The 19,179-nt window shown below is 57.2% G+C and overlaps 1 protein-coding gene across 2 annotated transcripts in view; it reads right to left on the reverse strand.

Annotated features, from left to right (window-relative positions):
* The window catches only part of CELSR1 (cadherin EGF LAG seven-pass G-type receptor 1), a 133,018-nt gene extending 114,123 nt beyond the window's left edge, over positions 1–18,895 (reverse strand). For both annotated transcript variants that reach the window (XM_074326582.1, XM_074326581.1), the window contains exon 1: positions 15,286–18,895. In XM_074326582.1, the coding sequence (XP_074182683.1) occupies positions 15,286–18,895 (3,610 nt within the window). The remainder of the gene's footprint in view (positions 1–15,285) is intronic.
* Positions 18,896–19,179: the final 284 nt, after the last annotated feature.

A 19,179-nucleotide genomic window follows, 5' to 3' on the forward strand; every position in this document is an offset into this window, starting at 1 on the left:
ACAATATCTCTTCAAACATCAATAAAATGAAACCAAAATGATACTGAATTTTCAGTTTGGAAAATACCATCCAATCTTAAAATGTTTTTAAAAAGTACACAATGTTGGGATGATAAAAATGTTCCAGAATTAGACAGTCACAGACAGAGCTGTAACATGTACACACACGCATGAGCATACATGCACGCACACACACACACACACATGTGCACACACGCACACACACATGTGCACACATGTGCAGTGAACAAGACGCCATCAGGAATCAGAAATCCAAGCAACTGAATTGGTTTAACCCCTGTCACTCGCTGGTGGTACCAAAGTCTCCTTCCCTGAAAGAATCAGGCCACCCAGGGCCCCTTGTGAGGACACCCTCGGATGCTTCTGCAAGTCTGACCTCGTAAAACAAAACCACAGGAAAGGACAGGCTTTCGAAGGCTCGTTTTCTGCACCTTGGTCCTCCTGGATGATCTCCACGTCCACCTCACCTGCTATGCTCCTTCGGCCCAGCTGACTGCAGCGCCTGCTCTCCACCTCCCGCCAGTTTATACAGCGTTTAAAACAAGTCTCAGGACACAGGCGACACCCCAAGGGCTGTGACAGGCCGCTGTGGCGCTAACCACCACACGGTCCCTCCCTCCTTCCAAATCCACCTGCCACGAACCCACGGAGTCCTACTCAAACCCGTGTCCTGCTGGGTAAGCCATGGGACACCTTTTCTGGTTTTTTAAGCAGGAGTTACAAGGGAGAGACCCAGAGACTGGGCTTGTCGGCGTCAGAGCACCAGACACAGACTCGCCGGTTCCGTGGGAGAAGAATCGAGAGCATCCTGGCTGAGGTCGGCCCTCGCCCGATGCGACAGGGCACAGAGCGACAGGAACCCGTCCCCAGGCCTCACTGCCTCAGTTTCCCTAGCTGCAGAGAAAAGAGCTGCCAGATGCAAGTGAGGACCCGGGAGGAGCTTGGGCCAATTTTCAGTGTTCCAAATTCACTTTTGGTTCAGAAAACGCCAGGCTGATGAGCGACAGAAAGAAGAAGAGGAAAAACAGAATTCTTGCTGCAAACACAATGGACTTCCCAGCCAGCCCGGGGATTCAGACAGCTGTCCCAACCCTGCCTCGGCTTCCTGCCGCGCGTCACCCCAGCCTGGTTTCCCCCGAAAACAGACCCCAGCTAGTGCAGGTCGCTTTCTATTTAGCAGTAAGTGGCACTGCCCGGGAGGTACAGCCAGAGTCACTGATATGCACCGCCCGCCCCCAATCCTGCTTTCTCAGGCATGTTTGTTCCACAGTGAGGTGCCCACACAAGCACGCCATAACTCAACTGTACTGGGCTTCCTGTCCTGTACACACACACACACACACCCCTGACCTCTGATGGCCACGTGCCGGATGCATAGGAAATCTCCCAGAACAATAAACCTTAATATTTTCCATTCTCTCTTCTTTGAAGGGGGGGGATGGAGCTTTCAATTACACATTGGAGAATTTTCCATGCTTAGAAGAGAGGGCTGAATTGGAAAGGCGACTGACTCCCACAGCTGTGTCACTTGGCATTAAGGCACAAAGGGACAGGCAGGGTGCGCTGTCATCTCCTAACAGGCCTGAGGGCCCCACGCAACCACAGTCTGTTGACTGCACACACATTCGACACCTCCTCCTTCCCAAGTGACACCTAGAGGCATGAGCACGCCCACCCAGCCCAAATGTCACTATGCTGTCCAAGGGATTAGGGACTGAGGGGCCTATGTGAACCAGCAGGGGACCTCATCCTGGGCCACACTCCGTCTAATTAGAGTTGGAGGGGAAGAGAGGAGAACAAAGGGGCAGGACGCCTATGGGTCACATGGCATTAAAAAGGAGACCAGTGCCGTGTCTCAGGTGTTCAGGTGGGTCCCACTGGGCGAGCAGAGCTCCGTCATCTGATTTAACACAAAAAAATCAGAGCTGCATACGTGACTACAAAGGCACGTGCTGCGGTGGGTAGAATTGTGTCTTCCCAAAACATAACTGAAGTCCTAGCCCCTGGCATCTATGAACTTGATCTGATTTGGAAAAAGGGTCTTTGCAGATGCAATGAAGGTATAAATTAAGATGAAGCCATAGAGGAGTGGGGTGGGCCCTTAATACAACCTGACTGGTCCTTACAGGAGAGAAGACACAGAGACACACATAGGGAGAGGGTCACGTGACAATGAAGCTGAAGATTGGGGTGAAGGGACCACAAGCCAAGGATCCCTGGGAACCACCAGAAGCTGAGAGAGGGGGGAAGGCTCCTCCACTTAGCTCCAGAGGGAGCTGCGCCTGGCCAATACCTTGACTTGGGATTTCTGGCCTCCAGAACCGGGAGAGAATACTTTCTGCTGTTTTAAGCTCCCAACTGGTGTAACTTTGTTACAGAGATGCCAGGAAACTAACAGAACTGGGAGAGAATACTTTCTATCCTTTCAAGTCCCCCAGTTTGTGCAACTTTGTTAGAGCAGCCCCAGGAAACTAACACAGCAGGTCTCTAACCTCACGGAACTGTCCAAAAAGAATCTAACCCAGCCGGTAACAAGTCCTTTGGCTTCCTGAGGCTTGAACCAAGCCCAGGTTGCAGCCTAAAGAGGCCTGCAAGTGGAGCAGAACCTTCCCGAGTTGCCCAGACCGGGAGCTTGTGTTAGGCTGGGTCGGGTAAGAAGCCCGCACTCCAATCTCCCCACGCAGGCCCAGGCGCAGCTCCCGGGGAACCGAGAGGCACTGACTACCCAGCGGGGCTCTGCTCCGGGATAGCAACAAGCAACCCCAAGACGCCACTGCCAACGGATAGCTGCCCCTGTCAGGCCTCAGAGGACAGGGCTTCAGCTGACCCCTGACCTCAGACCCCGGGACCTTCGCAAACCCCAGCGGCCAAGGGGAAGCCCAATGAGCTCCAGCACCAATGAGCTCAACACCATGACACTGCAGCTTCCAGGCCCCTAACTGGGGCTGCTCATGGTCGCTTAGCCCCTCGCCCCTTCCCCCACCCTTCCGTTTGACCTGTCCAAGGCCCAGCTGGCTCCTGACCTCTGAGAAGTCTCTCCACACCGTCCCTGCCTGTGGGGTCCCCCCACATTCACTGCTGTGTCTGCATGGAAGTCAACTCACTGGGCGTCCAATGAAACCCGTGCCTGTGGGGACTGGGCGCTTGCTTGTCCCGACTCAGGCACCTCCCATACTGACCCCATGCCCCCTGCCCTATCGCAGGGAGGCAGCATTGGTGACTTCTGAAAACAGTGTGGTGTCACGGAAGAATCCAGAACCTCTTACTAGAGCCACCGCCTCTCCCAGGAGGTGTAATGTTACAGGGCAGAAACAGTGCAGATTTATGACTCTCCTAAGTGTTCCTCGTCCCAGGTCCTGGGAACTCCTTCTCAGGCATCGTCCTCTGGGCCGAAGTCACTGAACAGGAACGCGTCCCATAATCCCAAACCACTGCTCTTCCCCCAACACCTCCCAACTGGCCATGGGAGACTCTGGTTTTCTGAGGTTGACCAGTGCCTCTGGTGACAACCCCAGGACAGAGGCAACCTGTCCTGTGACAGTCCTGATGGCCGTGGTGGGGCCGTGTCCAGGGTAACCAGCTTGAAAAGAGACCGACACAAACAGGAAGGAAGCAGCGACACGCAGCTACACGATGAATCTCGAGAACACTGTGCCGGTGACAGAAGCCAGACACAAGAGGTCACCCAGTGTGCGATGGCACTGATCGAAAAGGCCTGGCACAGGCACGTCCAGAGACAGAGAGCAGTCTGGTGGTTGCCAGGGGCTGGGGGTGGGGAATGGGGCGTGACTACAGTGGGTATGGGATTCCTTTGGGGGTGACAGGAATACTTGAGCACGAGACAGAGGTGGTGGTGGCACACCACTGTGAATGTACCAAACGCTACTGAATTGTTCACTTTAAAATGGTTCATTCTATGTTGTGTGACTTTGATCGCCATAAAAATGAAAAAGGAGAGAGATCACCGCTAATTGCCTGAGTGTGTTAAAATGTCACAAAAAAACCCTACACCTGGACCGGCACATGTACCAAGTGGCACTGAAGCTAAGATTGGACAGGAGGGAGGGGGCTGAGGACAAGGTGGGGCTGGCAGAGCAGAGCCCACCAGCTGCACAGAGGGGCAGCAGCCTCCCCGTGCCCACCACTGAGACACCAGCATCTGGCCTGAACCCCCAGCCACCAACCAAGCTCCTTCGTGTCCTGGGCTGGGCTGGGCTGGGCTGCAAGGCACTGGGGACGCCCGGTCCTCCAGGGACCTAGGACCCTTTCTCTTACCCAGGGCTTTTAGAACAAGGTCCATGTTCATCTTCGCAGGTTCTAATATATAGTTAAACACCGAAAGAGATTTCACCTATTTACCAAACACAATTTTTGTTAACATATCTGTCCCTTTCGCTGTTTGCAGTGTCAGGATACCAACTGAGAGTCCAGACATGCACAGGAGACTGAGCCCAGGTGGCTTCGGTGAGGCAGGACGGGACAGGGAGCTGGGCTCGGCGCTCAGCCCTGGTGCATAAACGTCCCTGACACCACACGGCAGAGGCACCTGTTCCCACATGCCAGTACCTGAGTGGCCAGGACAGTTTTGTTTTGCTAGCGATTTTTTTTTTTTTTTTTTGCGATTTTTTATTGTGGTGAAATACACACAAAACTGAACATTTTTGTCCCTCTCAAGTGCACAGCTCATCGTTGTGCAGCCACCACCACCACCATCCACAGAAGCCTTTTCATCTTGCAAACCCCAAACCTGTCCCCAGTACACACTGACTCCCGTCCCCCTCCCCAGCCCTGGTGGCCGCCATTCTACTTTCTGTCTCAATGAATCTGACAACCCGAGGAACCTCACCTAATCCCACACTATGTGTCCTTTTGTGCCTGGCTTTTCTCACTGAGCATGACGTCCTCAAAGTTCCTCCGTGTTGTAGCCGGTGTCAGAAGGTCGTTCTCTTTTAAGGCTGAGCGAGACAGCACTGGACACAAATGCTTATCCGTTTATCCATTGATGGACACTTACGCGGCGTCTACCTTTGGCTGTTGTGAATCATGCAGCTACGAACACGGCTGTGCACACATCCGTCTGCGACCCCACTTTTACTTCTTTCGGGTGTAACACCTACAAGTGCCATTCCTGGATTCTAGAGTGATTCTGTCTCTAATTTTCTGAGGAACCGCCCACCCTACTGTTTTGCACAGCGGCTGCACCATTTTACACCCCAACAGTGCAGGAGGGTTCCAATTTTTCCACATCCTCACCAAAACTTGTTACTTTGTTTTGTTTTGATAATAGTCACCCAAAAGTGGGAGGCGTTTCACTGTGGTTCTGATCTGCATTTCCCTGTCGATCAGTGGCCCTGGTACCTTTCCATGTGCTTGTTGGCCATCTGTATGTCTCCAAATCTATCACGTCCTTTGCCCACTTTTTAATCGGGTTGTTTGTTTTCCTATTGTTGAGTTGTAGGCATTCTTTATATGCTCTGGGTGTTAATCTCTTATCAGACAGACATAGGCTTTGCAAATATTTTGCAACAGCTTGTTAATGACAATTTCTCAGCACCTGCAATGTGCTTGGCAAGAAAAAAGTTTCCCAAGTAACGGCCAGACCCCTAGGCTGGATTTCTGTTTTCCTGATCCTTAACCTACAGAATGATACAGGAGGGGGTCCTGGGCCACGACCATCCCACCCCCTTGTTTCCATGGGAACGCTGAGGCCCGAGGGGGCCGACTTGACCAGCATCAGCAATCAGCGGGCCAGGCCTCGGTGCCAGTGCACCCTCATGCTCTCCCCCGTACCGGAGATCCGTCACAACGCATCAAAGGACAGCTGCTGGGACCGTGGTGGCCTGTGAGACAGTCCCGACAACGGCAGCCAGACCACTTCATTCTATGAAAACAATCAACTCACTGATAAAAGTTTATTGCCCCATGAGAGAGCTCTTATCTCTGAGTGCTAACACAGCATATGATTTTATATGAATCAGTTGCCATTAGTTTACCTTAACCAAGTATCATTTAGATTAGACATTTTAAACTCCTAAAAAGCGGAAGAAGATACAGAACTGGCAGCAAAAACAGACTATTGAAAAAGAAAGAAAAACCCTGACTGATGGATAGAGGGAGGGAAGGCAGGCCGGCGGCGCCCTCGCCAGCAGACTCTGTGCTCCGGGAGCTGGAGAGCACATCCAGGGCAAGTTCAGCGGCTGCTCCTGGGGGCTCGCCGGTGCCCGCCCCCCCCGCCTCTAGCTCTGACCACTGAAAAGTCCCTCCTTGCACCTGGTGGACACCGGTCCTGCATGCCGGTTTCCTATGATGCACCTCTACCCTGGGAGACCCTGCAAAGGCCCGGGGACAGCTCCCAGGCCCCCAACTCCGCCAGTGTGGCCATATTCCTGTTCACCGGGAGGGGGAGGGGCAAAGCAGCTGAGCGCCCATGTGGAATCTGACAGGATGCACATGTGACCCTCAGTCCTGTTTCAGGCAACGTGGTCACTTGCACTGAGCTTCTATCCCTGGAGCCACACACTTGTGCCCCGAGGGCTGCTATGATGCCACTGCTCCCCCTCTCAGGGCTTGGCCATCAGCTAAGGGGCCGGTCACCCAGTGGTTAGAGCACTCAGGCACCAGGGTCCGAGCCTGGCTCTGCCCGCCATTACGAGCTCTCTAGCCTCACTTTATTTGCCTGTCTATAAAATGGGGGTTCTAGAAATTTCCCTAAGACGATGCGAGCAGACCCTGGGCACATGGCTGGGGCCTGGGAGACACACAAACCAAGGAGGTGTGGTGACAGTGCCCTTATGTGACCACCCCCAATGCACCATCTGGCTCTGAGGCCAGGCTCCTCCACTGTGGCCCTCCCAGGTCTGCAGAGGTCAGACACTGACCACCTGACCACAAAGCCACAGGGGACAGGAGGAGGGCAAGACCAGAGGGGGAGGACGGTGCTCTGCCAGGAAGGGGTGCCTGACACCCTCCCCAGCTCCCCAGCGCCAGCACAAGGCACGGAGAGACTCAGAGTTCCCCTTCTTTCACAGAAACACAGACGGAAGACAGGTGAGTGGCAGGCCAGTAAGTAGGGTGGGCCGGGGGCTGGGACTCAGCGCCTCAGAGCCACCCAGGCCCAGTCCAAAACTCCTCAGGGTCCGGCTGGACTCACGCACCCCTCGGCACCTGAGAGCAGGTCACCACACAAGGCCCACTTAGCTACCAGTAGGAGGGCACCCCAAGGCCACCCACTGCTGGACCACACTCTGTCCCCCTCAAGTGATCGCAGGTACACACAAGTCCCAAACCTAGCCTTTTTTGACACAATGTCGTCCCAACTTCCAGCCAGTCCTGTGGCCTCAGCCTCCCTGGTCAGAAGGCGGGGGGGCGGGGGGGGGCACTGCACCAAGACCCTCTGTCCAGGGAGATAGTCCTGGCTGCCTGAGTCCCCTGCTGACCCCTTGAAGGGCTGCCTCACTGTCCTGGCATGCTGGAAGCTGGGGGAGTGGAGGGGAAGGACAGACAGACACAGAGCAGGACAGGCCTCCTTCAGCCAGGGCAAGAGGACCCCCTCACAGACTCTGCTCAACCAACAGCAGAAGGGAAAGGGGGAGCGGGCAGAGAAGGCCAGCTGCTCCCGCCAAGTCCACTAGTGCAGTGTTTCCAGTGCAGGCCCCCACCCTCACCCGTGCAGGTGCCTGTAAGCCCACACTGGTGGGGAAACTGAGGCACTGAGCCAGCCATCATGGGGGAGTCCCGACTCTGCCTCAAGTTGCTGCCTGACCCTTATGGGGCCGGGTAAGAGCAGCAAGGCCACCCACCACGCCTGAGGGCCCCCGCCCTCCGCACTGCTCGGTGTGTAAGTGGGGCCCCCACGCTCCTCACAGGTCCCCTCCAGGCCTGAGGGCCCCCGCCCTCCGCACTGCTCGGTGTGTAAGTGGGGCCCCCATGCTCCTCACAGGTCCCCTCCAGGCCTGAGGGCCCCCGCCCTCCGCACTGCTCGGTGTGTAAGTGGGGCCCCCACGCTCCTCACTGGTCCCCTCCAGGCCAGCTCCAGGTTCCGGCTGGAAGTGCCCAGTGGGGAGGCAGACAAGGGGGACGGTGAGACCTGGAAAAGCCAGCAGGGCCCCCCTCACTGGGCCAGAAGCCTCCTTCCCCTGGGCCACGTATGTCCACCCCCTTGTTGTAACAGCACTCCAGGGCAATAGCTAAGCCCCTCAAAGCAGGAGCACACTGCACAGTGTGTCCCACCGTGTGTGTGTGTGTGTGTGTGTGTGTGTGTGTGTGTACAGAATGCGGGCGTCAGTAACAACCCATCACCCGACAGGGCAAACCCACCCCATCAACTCCCAGGGCTATTATGAGCGAGGCCTGAAAATGTGACACTGGGGCGGCCACATGGACGGAGGACTTGGCCAGACGTGTCCTGGGGGATTCGAACTCCAGTCTCACCTCCGGCACTTTCTCCTCGGAGGATGCAGTGGCTGCGTTCTCTCCCACATCAGTTTCCTGTGTCACCAAAGATCAGCAGGAAAAGGACACCAGCTTAAAGTTCGCCCTCTCACCTAACGTTCACCTTTACTGACAGCGCCCGGTGGAGAAGTGACCACAAGGCCTGTCCCAACAGCCACTGTCGATGACTTGCCAGACACTTTGCCTACGGACATTTTGACGAGCATTGGACAACCCTGTGAGCTCAGGGCTGCAGGACACCCCTTCCACGGGGAGCAGTGTCCTCCACACCCTACACGAGGCCCCAGTGCTGTCGGCCACGTGCTCCCTACCACGACTGCAAAGGTCACGATGGTGCGTGGGGGTGGCAGCAAGGAAAGGCTACTCAACATAACGTGCCTTCGGAGCGGCGGGTTAAATCGTGTGTGCATGCATGTCTGTGTGTGTGTGTACGTGTGTACATGTATATGTGCATGTGTAATAGGTGTGTGCGAGTGTGTGTGTATGTGCATGTCCGTGTGTGTCAGGGTGTCAGTGTGTGTGAGTGTGTGCATGTCTATGTGTGTATGTGTGTACGTGTGTACATGTATATGTGCATGTGTAATAGGTGTGTGCAAGTGTGTGTGTGTGTGCATGTCCGTGTGTGTCAGGGTGTCAGTGTGTGTGAGTGTGTGCATGTCTATGTGTGTATGTGTGTACGTGTGTACATGTATATGTGCATGTGTAATAGGTGTGTGCAAGTGTGTGTGTGTGTGTGTGCATGTCCGTGTGTGTCAGGGTGTCAGTGTGTGTGAGTGTGTGCATGTCTATGTGTCTGCGTACGTGTGCATGTGTAATAGGTGTGTGCGAGTGTGTGTGTGTATGTGCATGTCCATGTGTGTCAGGGTGTCAGTGTGTGTGAGTGTGTGTATGCCTGTGTGTGTGTGAGTGTAAATGTGTGTGTGTGTGTGTGTTTAAGAAAGAACCACGGCCTCTAACCAGGACTTCAGAAGAACAGACACCCACAGAGTGATTAAAATGACAAAGAGCCGGAGTTGGGTTTCCCCAGTTTGGGAATGGCCACACCAAACAGGATAGCCAATCACCCAGGTGTCCACAAGTTCTAGGCTGAAGCAAGAGCATGAGAATCAGCCATTGGAGTTTTCCTAAAAAATGCCTCTTTCTTTCACCTGGGGCTAAACTCCCCAGAAACGCACAGTGGTGGCTGGTGGGGGTGTCCTGTCTCCTGCACTGGCCTCCCTCTGGCCCCCCAAGTGAGGGCAGTGCAGCCACCTGTGGCCTTGGCAGGTGGAACACCACAGCACCCTTCTAGCTCGTTCCACAAATAATCCACAGATATTGGCAGAGCACCTACTGTGTGCCAGGCCCCAGGCCCACAGGGGAGAATAGAGGGGGTGACCTGGTCGTCCCCACAATGGTGGTCCCGCTGACTACTACAGCCTAGGACCTCGGCCCTTTAGCACTTCCTCAGGTCTCACCCGGTTACCCTTCCCAAACGAAACACAGAAAGCCAGGGGGCTATTGACTACACCACATCCCCATATTCAGGAATTTAATTCTAGGGCTTTCATCTGAACCGTTGTGCTCAGGTTACAGGACAAGAAGAAAAACCAGAAAACGATTTCCCCCAACGAATCCTGCCAAACTCAGGAATACTATCCACACGCTCTGCCCCACATGATAAAATCGACTTCTGTTCACATCCAAATGCTGCCCCACGACACAACCCCGGGCACGGGCGCTGACCCACCAGCCAGTTGGTTCCTTACGCTTCTGCTCTTGGGCATCAACACGGGCAGGTGTGTGTGTCAGCCCTGACCTAAGTGGGCTTGCGACCGTGACTCCGGGGCCTGCATGGAGTTCTGGAGTCACCAGCAATGCCAGTCGCTTTCCCAGACGGCATTGCAGCACCACCCCTCCTCCAAGGGCCTCACGTTCCTGTGAGTTTTCCTGGGTTTTAAAGTCTCCTTATCACCCGAATTGGCAGCCGGGGCCAGGTGGAGACCTCAGGTCACTAGGCCCAGTGCTGAGATGGGGCTCCTGGCCTCCTGGTCACCCTTGGACCCTGCCCGTCCTCCCCTGATGCTCCTGGTCCTCCATCACAGGTCCTGTGACTCAACCAGCAGCAACAGCGACCATTCCTGCCCCCATCCTGCAGTTCCAGCCACACTCAGCTTGGCCACACATGCTGCCAGTGACGCTTGCCCCCCACGCCCAGTGACCCCAAAGGCAACAGTCCACACATGCACAAGCACGTCGTCCAGGACAGGCAGGAACGGTTGTGCACGTTCACTGGTTCACTCGTCTTGGCCCTCAACTCAGCCCAGACCACCACGTGCCCATGGCCCTCCCGCCTTCCCTGAGCCACAGAAAGGTCACCAAGGACCTCCCCTTGGCTACCCCGAGTCACATCTCTGTCCTCAGGCCTCCCGACTGCCGCTGATGACCCCTTTGGGGACCCTCACTCTCCCTCGGCCCCAGGGCCCCAGGCCCTCAGGTTTCTCCTGCTGCAGCCTCGTGCAGGTCCGTCCTGCCTGACGGGCCGCTCAGGCCTCAGCTCCTGGAGGCTGTGCCCGAGTGCCGCCCTCATCACACACATCCTGAGCCCTGGTGCCCTCACCCCCTTCCAGAGGGGTCACTGACCACCTCTGGCCGTGACCCCTGCTCTTCTCCCCAGCCCAGAGCTGCACACTCTCTTTATGACAATCTCGAAGGTGCCCCAGCCGCTTGGGGTCCAAAAGTGGTCTCAAGGTCTTTCCCCAGAGCTGACCCCCTGCAAGGCCCCCGGCTCAGGAAATGTGCCTCCGTCACCAGCATCCTCCTGCTCCCAGAGCCAGTTTATTCTGCAAAGCACAGCCTGAGAGAATGTGGTTCAGGAACCGCCGTCTCGGGTTCAAAGCCCAGGGCTGCCAGTGCCCTGGCTCACCTCCTGATGACATGGAAACGATGACGGAACCTTCCACCTCACGAGGCTGCTGCAGGAGCAGGAGAATGCACTGCGCTGGGACAGGCAGCGCCTGGGGGGCTCCGGGCACGCGCAGCAGAGGGCGGACTGACGCCAACGTGCCCTCCACATCTGACCATCTAAGCTCACAAACGCCCCCTCCATCCACCCACACTCCCTGGCCACTGAGCGGGGCCACGCCCAGCCCTCTGTGCTCACTGCCTGGAGCCTTCTTCCCATCAGCAACCCAGACACCTCCCAGATCTCGGCCCCCAACTTCCCCTAACGGCCTACCAGACCCTCCAGCGACCCTCTCCAGGTTCCCCCTGCCAGGGATGCATTTATCCATTCTGTCTCCACCCAACTCCCGGGGTGGGGGGGACGGGGCCACACAGCTCTCCAGGGCTTGGCACACAGTAGGCCTGGCACACAGTAGGTGCTCAATAAATGAATAAACACTCCTTTGTTTCTGAGCCAGTGTTTCTGACAGGACATCAGCAAATGACTACTTCCAGAGTTAATGAAGCCCTTAGACGGTTAACTAACAGCCAAAGCACCTAATCCTTATGTAGCTGGAGAATCCAGTTCGACAAATACAGTGGTTTAAGCCGCGAAAGTCAGAAACAAACGTAACGCCCGTAACGCCGTGCACCCTGTCAGTGCCTGGTACAATGGCCACCGCCTACTTTCCTGTTTGCAATCACCTATTTAAACGTCCCTACAATATCCTGTATTTAACTAGGCAAATCCTTTCCAAAACTGTATCAAGCCTGGACGATGTAAGACCATGTTCTCTCCACCAAAGTAAACGGTGAAAAGGTTACTCAGGCCTATTTCACCGTTTCAGTATTTTCTGACATGTCTGAACGACTCAGCGGCCAATCATTTTCACCCACAAACGCTGCATTTCCCACATCCGTAGGTCCGCAACACCCACAGACGTGGGCCTTTTCCTACCAAGCGCCACGTTCCGCAAGGCATGGCTTCAGGCTCCAAACCCACAGGCACACACATGTTCAAGCTGGATTAAAAATGTCAGTATCACCCAAAGACCAACATCTAGAAAGACTACAGAAAATATTCAATGCTCAAGAGTCCCAACGGTCATTAGCCAACGGCTTTGACAAATTCAGACACAGCTTTTATAAACATTCGTAATAAAAAGTCCCTCGCACAGAAATTTAAATCTCATTCAAAAACCATCGCGTGGAAAATGAACATCTCCCAAAATGTCATTTGAATTTGTCTATATGCAGATTTCAAAATTTTTCAAGTAGTGTTTTGTCTTTGGTGGGCTACATAAAACCATCAACACTGCCTACTCACCATGGGAATGACACTGCTGAAGCCCCGTGCCCGCCAAGGGGTGAGGCCGGAAGGGAACAGCCCTCCGCCCTCCGCCCAGCAATTCCACTCCAGGCACCGCCCCCAGGTGCACTTTCCCAGCAGCCCAGCCCAGCTTGGCGAGGCTCCCACAAAACCTAATCTGGACTGTCCCCTGCAGCACCTCCAGGGTGGCAATAACGCATTAGAGACTTTAGGGCATGGCTGTAAATCGGGGAAGCCAATAACATTTCATTGAAAACAGTGTACGAGTTTGAAACAACAGCCCTCCCCATTGTTTCCTAATAAAACCTAAGAATCTGACCCTGGTTAAAGGGGTGATCTTTCTGTTTTATTTTGTTTCCCTTCTACACCGTGCTTTGCTGTTTGGAACTACAGATTTTTGAGTTTAGAGTGATTTGCTTCTTCAGAGCATGAAATCATTGTCAAACGGTCTGAGGGTTACATGGCACCCAAAGGTGCCTACTTTAAACCAGAGCGAGGATTCAGCACAGACACAATTTTGCTTAGCAACTAATTTCTCAAAAACTTTCTCTCAGGTAAGTGTGAGGGGCAGGCTTGTTTTGTCTGGATCAAGGTTCAACACCTGGCACTCCTCCCTGGCTGTGTGACACTGAGAAAGTTATTTAACACCTCTGAGCCTCCATTTCTTCATCTGTAAAATGGGCAGCAACTGAAAACTACTCACCTCCCGGTAACCAGAGGATGAAGTGACAGTGTAAGTACAAGACTACAGAAAACTGCTTGATACCCAGTAAAAGGACATCATTATTACATGGGGGATTGACACATGAGCCCCTAGTGCCTGATTACACGAGGTGTGTCGCATGGGATTCAGAAGCCAGAACTGGGCCGCTGGGATGACTACATAGCACAGAATCCCCAACCCACCTTTGACAGTGATCCAGGCTGTGGGCCCACCAGGTAGGCGAGGCGCCCCTCAGCAACTAACCCCTTCTGAATGAAATACATCCTAAACCCTGTTATCCAGCCAACACAGAGGAGCCCATATTCCTGACGCTCCAGACGCACAAAACATCCCTGAGGCCAGCATGCACGTGTTGCTGCTAAAGCACCACGTCCTGTGTAAAATCAAAATGTGAAACTGCCAAGGCGTGTTTATATACGCTACAGTCCCCACCCGCTCTGCTTTATCTAGCAGATAAAAAATAAGAAAATGCAAATGAACATTTAGGAAAAAAAAACTTTTTTTTTTTTGTTGTCACTGCTCGGACTATCCATAACCCTGGTTAACATTTCTCCCTAAAGGGCTATTCCGTATTCTCTGCACACATTCACAACCTCACAAACCCTAAAACAGTCACCCATAGACAGACTGTGTTACTAAAATCTGTGTTGAAGGTACTGCCTCCCTTCAAAATGGGACGGGAAGTTCCAGATCTTACAAGCAAACTGAAACCTGTTTGCTACCCACCCTTAGTATATAAAGAATTACAGCCAACTGTGGAAACAAAACGAGTAAGAAAATAAACTTTTACATTCTCCCAGGGCTCCCACAGTGATACTGTATCCTTAAACAACTCATTGACTCAAACAACCCCCAGATCGGAGCCTGTCTTGGTGGTGGTTTGGTCTCATAATTAAGGTCACCTGCCCACAGCAATCTATCGCATCCACAGGCAGGCCCACTTGAGGAGACGCTGGGGGTCCCTTTATTGTTCTCCCCCATCCCCCATGCCCCTGCCAAATCCTTCTGTCTTCCATGTCTCCCAAATCCACACCCACCCTTTGCCCTCCTCTCCCCAGGCCCGCAGGCCCCGCCTGGCACACGGGAACCAACTCTTTGCTGACAAGCATTTGACCAGCTGAGCTGGGACTTTCTCCGTCTTCTGCTCACCTGCAGCCCAGGGCATGCCAGCTGGTTTCCCACACTGGCTCCACCAGCGACCTGGGTAGGCCAAATGAGAAGCCCATGTCCGGGAGCAGAAGCAAGATCAAACGCAGCTACACTTTTTAAAGCGCTCCCACACAGAGAGCACACATAGCCCAATTGTTATTATCTGGAGAAGACAGAGACACCAAGGGAAGTGACTCCAGCCGTATTACAGGGTGATTCAGGGACCCATCCGGCAATTTCCAACGGTCCCACCCGGGAACTAATTGGCACATGGGATGGGCAAGTGACCTCTGATCTTTCCAGACAGGTGTGTGGCTGACTGCATAGCATCACCAAGCAAACCAGATGACTCAGATAACCCTGGAGACAGTTTTAATAGCACAACTCAGGAGCCACAGCCCGCTGAGGAAAGCACCAAGAAGCCCTGGTCTTGAACTTGAAGAAGCCCAGGCCTGCTCCCAGCAAAACTGCTGAGGGAAGCAGTGCTGTACCCCTCCCACTCCCCTGGCCTTGGCCGGGGTGGAGAGCACACCCCCAGCTCGCAGCATCCAGCCATCCAACCAGAGGCCACAAATCCCCAAAGTGCTGCCTGGGCCCTGCCCAAATGCGCCCTGGCACGCTGGGCAGGCCCCTAGCAGGTCCCCACAGCTCCCCAGGTGGCCCAGTGGGAGCCCCAGCGGCCACTCACCGGAAACAGACACCTCCATGAGCGCCTCCAGCGGCCGGTTGTTGTCCAGGTCCCGGCTGAGCTGCAGCTCCCCTGTGACGGGATCCAACAGCAGCAGCTGCAGCTCGTTGCCCTGCAGGAAGGTGTAGTTGAGGCTATCGGAGAGGTCGGGGTCGTGGGCTGGGATGCGGCCAATCACACCAGTGGGGAAGCTGTTGGACTTGTTGGTGACGTAGTTGTTGAAGAGGATCTGGAAGTCCGGCAGCACGGGCGGGTTGTCATTCTGGTCCAGCAGGCGGATGTGCACTGTGGCCCGGCTCACCAGCGGGGCCGATGTGGCCTGCACCACCAGCACGTACTCGCGCCGGACCTCAAAATCCAGCTCAACCAGGGCGCGCAGGTCCCCACTCAGCAGGTCCAGCTGGAAGACCTCGGGCACGTTGCCTTCCACGATCTGATACATGATCTGGGCGTTGGGGCCTTCGTCAGGATCATTGGCACTAATCCTCGCCACCACCGACCCCACCGGGCTGTTCTCCTCCACAAACAGCTCCAGCTCGTCCCGCTCAAACACTGGAGGGTTGTCATTAATGTCCAAGACGGTCACCTGGACTTCCACGGAGGCGCTAAGGGGCGCTGGGCTCCCCCGGTCCACAGCCAGGGCCCGGAGGTTATACACGGCCACGTTCTCCCGATCCAGCCGGCGTTGAGTGCGGATCACGCCAGACGTGGGCTCAATGTAGAAGTCCCCGTCGCCATCATCCCCGCCCTGGAAAGTGTAGAGCAGGCGGCCATTGGGGCCCGAGTCTCGATCGGTGGCAGAGACCTGGAGGACGCTGGTTGATGGTGGCGCGTCCTCAAAGACCGAACCCTGGTAGAAATCCCGCAGGAAGCGTGGTGCATTGTCATTGGCATCGAGAATGAGGATCTCCAGGGAGGTGGTGTCGGACTTCTGAGGGATGCCATTGTCCCGAGCTGTGATAGCCAGCGTGTAGGCGGCCTGGTCCTCATAGTCCAGCTCCGTCATGGTGTAGACAGTGCCTGTGTCTGGGTCGATGCGGAACTGGGGCACCGGGTCCTCCAGCACGTAGGTGATTCGTGCATTCTCGCCCGTGTCCTCATCGGTGGCACCGATGGTAGCAATGGAGGTGCCCACTGGCCGGTCCTCACTGACGCTCACAGTATAGTGGGAGCTCTGGAAGACCGGCCGGTGGGTGTTGGCGTCGGTGACATTGATGAAGACCTGCGCGGTGTGCGAGCGCGTGCCGTCCGACGCGGTCACGGCCAGCACGTACTGCCGTTCCTGCTTGTAGTCCAGAGGCAGCGCCAAGGTGACGAGGCCGCCGCCGCTCTGGCTGCTGAGCGCGAAGCGGTTCCGGGTGTTGCCACCAGTGAGCTGGTAGGTGATCACGCTGTTGGCATCGCGGTCACGGGCCCGCAGGGTCAGCACGCTGCTCCCCACCGCCGCGTCCTCGTTCAGGCGCAGCTCATACACGGGCTGCGTGAACACGGGGTCGTTGTCGTTTACGTCCAGCACAGTGATGGACACGCTGGCAGAGGAGCTCATGGGCGGCGAGCCGTGGTCCACAGCCTCCACCCCGAAGCTATAATGCTCCACCTCCTCGCGGTCCAGCTCTGCGCACACAGTGATCCAGCCCGAGCTGTTGTGGATCTGGAAAGGGAAGTCCACTGCGGAGCTGGGGGCCTGGGACCCAGCACCACCACTCCCCGCGGAGGCCAAAGCTGTGTCCACCAGGCGATAGCGCAGCCGCGAATTGTCACCCGCGTCTGCGTCCACTGCCTGAATATGCAGCACGGAGTAGCCCAGAGGCACATTCTCCAGCACAGCTGCCTGGAACGGGCTGCTCACAAAGATGGGGGCGTTGTCGTTCACATCTAGCACCTGCACCGAGACCAGCCCCGAGGAGTTGATGAGCGGAGGCCGGCCCCCATCCTGGGCCTTGATGCGCAGCGTGTACTCCCGGATGGCCTCGAAGTCCAGCGGGTTGATCACATCCAAACTCCCGCTCAGCGAATGCAGGTAGAACTGCCCCTTCAAGTTCCCGCTGACGATGCTGTAGTGTATGGCCGCATTCTGGCCCTGGTCCCGATCTGTGGCCTGCACGCGCAGCACAGGCGTGTTAACAGCCACGTCCTCCGGCACCTGGACCACGTAGCGCTTCTCACTGAACTGAGGGTAGTTGTCGTTCTCATCCTCCACCACGATGCGCACGGTGGCCGTGGCACTGAGCGGGCCCGGGTTGCGGCCCTGGTCGTTGGCCTCCACCAGCAGCTGGTATGCTGTAGCCTCCTCCCGGTCCACCGCCGCGCGTGTGCGCACCACGCCGGAGCGCGCGTCAATCTCAAAGACGCCCCCGGCACCCTCCAGCAGGCGGTATCGCATGTTGGCGTTAGAGGGCGCGTCGCCGTCGGTGGCGCGGATGGTCAGCACTTCGTAGCCCAGCTCCAGGTTCTCCCGCACGCGCTCGCGGTACTCGGACTGCTCGAAGACCGGACTGTGGTCGTTGGTGTCACTGACTGTGACCGTGAGGTAGGTGGCGGCCGAGCGCCGCGGCAAGCCGTGGTCCACAGCGCTCACCTTGAGCACGTGCGTGTCCTTGGTCTCGCGGTCCAGCGGGCGGGCGGTGCTCACGGCTCCCGTCGCGGTGTCGATGAGGAAGAAGCCGTTGGAGCGCTCGTCAAACAGCGCCTCCATCTGGTAGCTCAGGCGCCCCGCTTCGCCCTCGTCTGGGTCGTGAGCGCGCAGCTCGATGACCTCCGTGCCCGCCGGCTCGTTCTCGGGCACCGACACCTGGTAGCTGGGCAGCGGGAACTGCGGGCTAGTGCTGCCGCCAGCGCCCCGCCGGGCCCGACGCGCCGCCCCCGCCCCGATCTCCGTCTGGGGCAGGCTTGGCAGCGACTGCGACAGCGACAGCGATGGGGAGGGCGTCCCCGCGGCCGCCTCCAGCTCCAGCTCCACCCGGATGGCGCCGGCCGCGCGCCGCAGGGCACACAGCAGGCGCAGGCGGGCCGAGCCTCCGGGCGGTAGGCACACTGGGCGGCGTGGGCAGCGGGGCCCGGGGAGCGGCGGACAGCTGCAGGCCGGGAACGTGGTCAGGGCCACCAGCGCCGAGTGCAGCGTGGCCCCGCCGCCGCCGCCGCCGGGGGCTGGGAAGCAGAGGACGGCGCCGGGCCCGGGCACAGTGAGTACAGCCCGAGCGCGCAGCTCCGCACTGGGAGCCCGTCGTTGCCGGAGCCCCGGGCTACAACCGGGACCGTGCGCGCTCGCCCGGAGGCGGAGGCTCAGCGATGTCGGGGCGCCACGGGCCGCCAGGCGGACTTGCAGCAACAGCCGGCGTCCCTCCAGGCGTGCGCAGCCCCGGAGCCCCGCGCCCGGCCCGCGCCGCCGCGCACCCAGCCGCCCGTCGCGGCTCACGTCCAGAAGCTCCCGCAGTGCCCGGGGGGTGCGCGCGGCGTCCAGAGCGTAGGTCCAGCCGGGCCCAAGAGCGAAGGCGCGGGTCCCGCCGGGCACGCGCAGCTCCCAGGCGGCCGCTCGAAGCCCCAACACCGGTAGGGCGGCGGCTGCAGCCAGGAGCAACAGCGCGGGCAACACGGGCGGCGGCGGCGCCATGGCCCGGAGCCCGAGCCCGGAGCCCGAGCACAATCCATGCACCCGGCGCGGCTCCGCATCCACCCGGCGCGGCCGGGGAGCGGCTCCCGCGCGCCCGGCGCCCAGCCCTCGGGGCGGCCCGCGCCCCGCCTCTCCGGGTGCCCCGGCGGGGACACCGGGGGCCGCGCTCCCGGTCTCACCCGCAGCTTCCACTTCGAGAGCACTTTGCGAAAGTTTGCGAAGTTGGTTTCAAGATGGCTCCTCCGCGCGTCCCGGGAAGGCGCTGCGCATCAACCTGCGGTGGC

This window comes from Rhinolophus sinicus, linkage group LG02 (genome assembly GCF_036562045.2).
Source record: "Rhinolophus sinicus isolate RSC01 linkage group LG02, ASM3656204v1, whole genome shotgun sequence".
Lineage (NCBI taxonomy): Eukaryota > Metazoa > Chordata > Mammalia > Chiroptera > Rhinolophidae > Rhinolophus > Rhinolophus sinicus.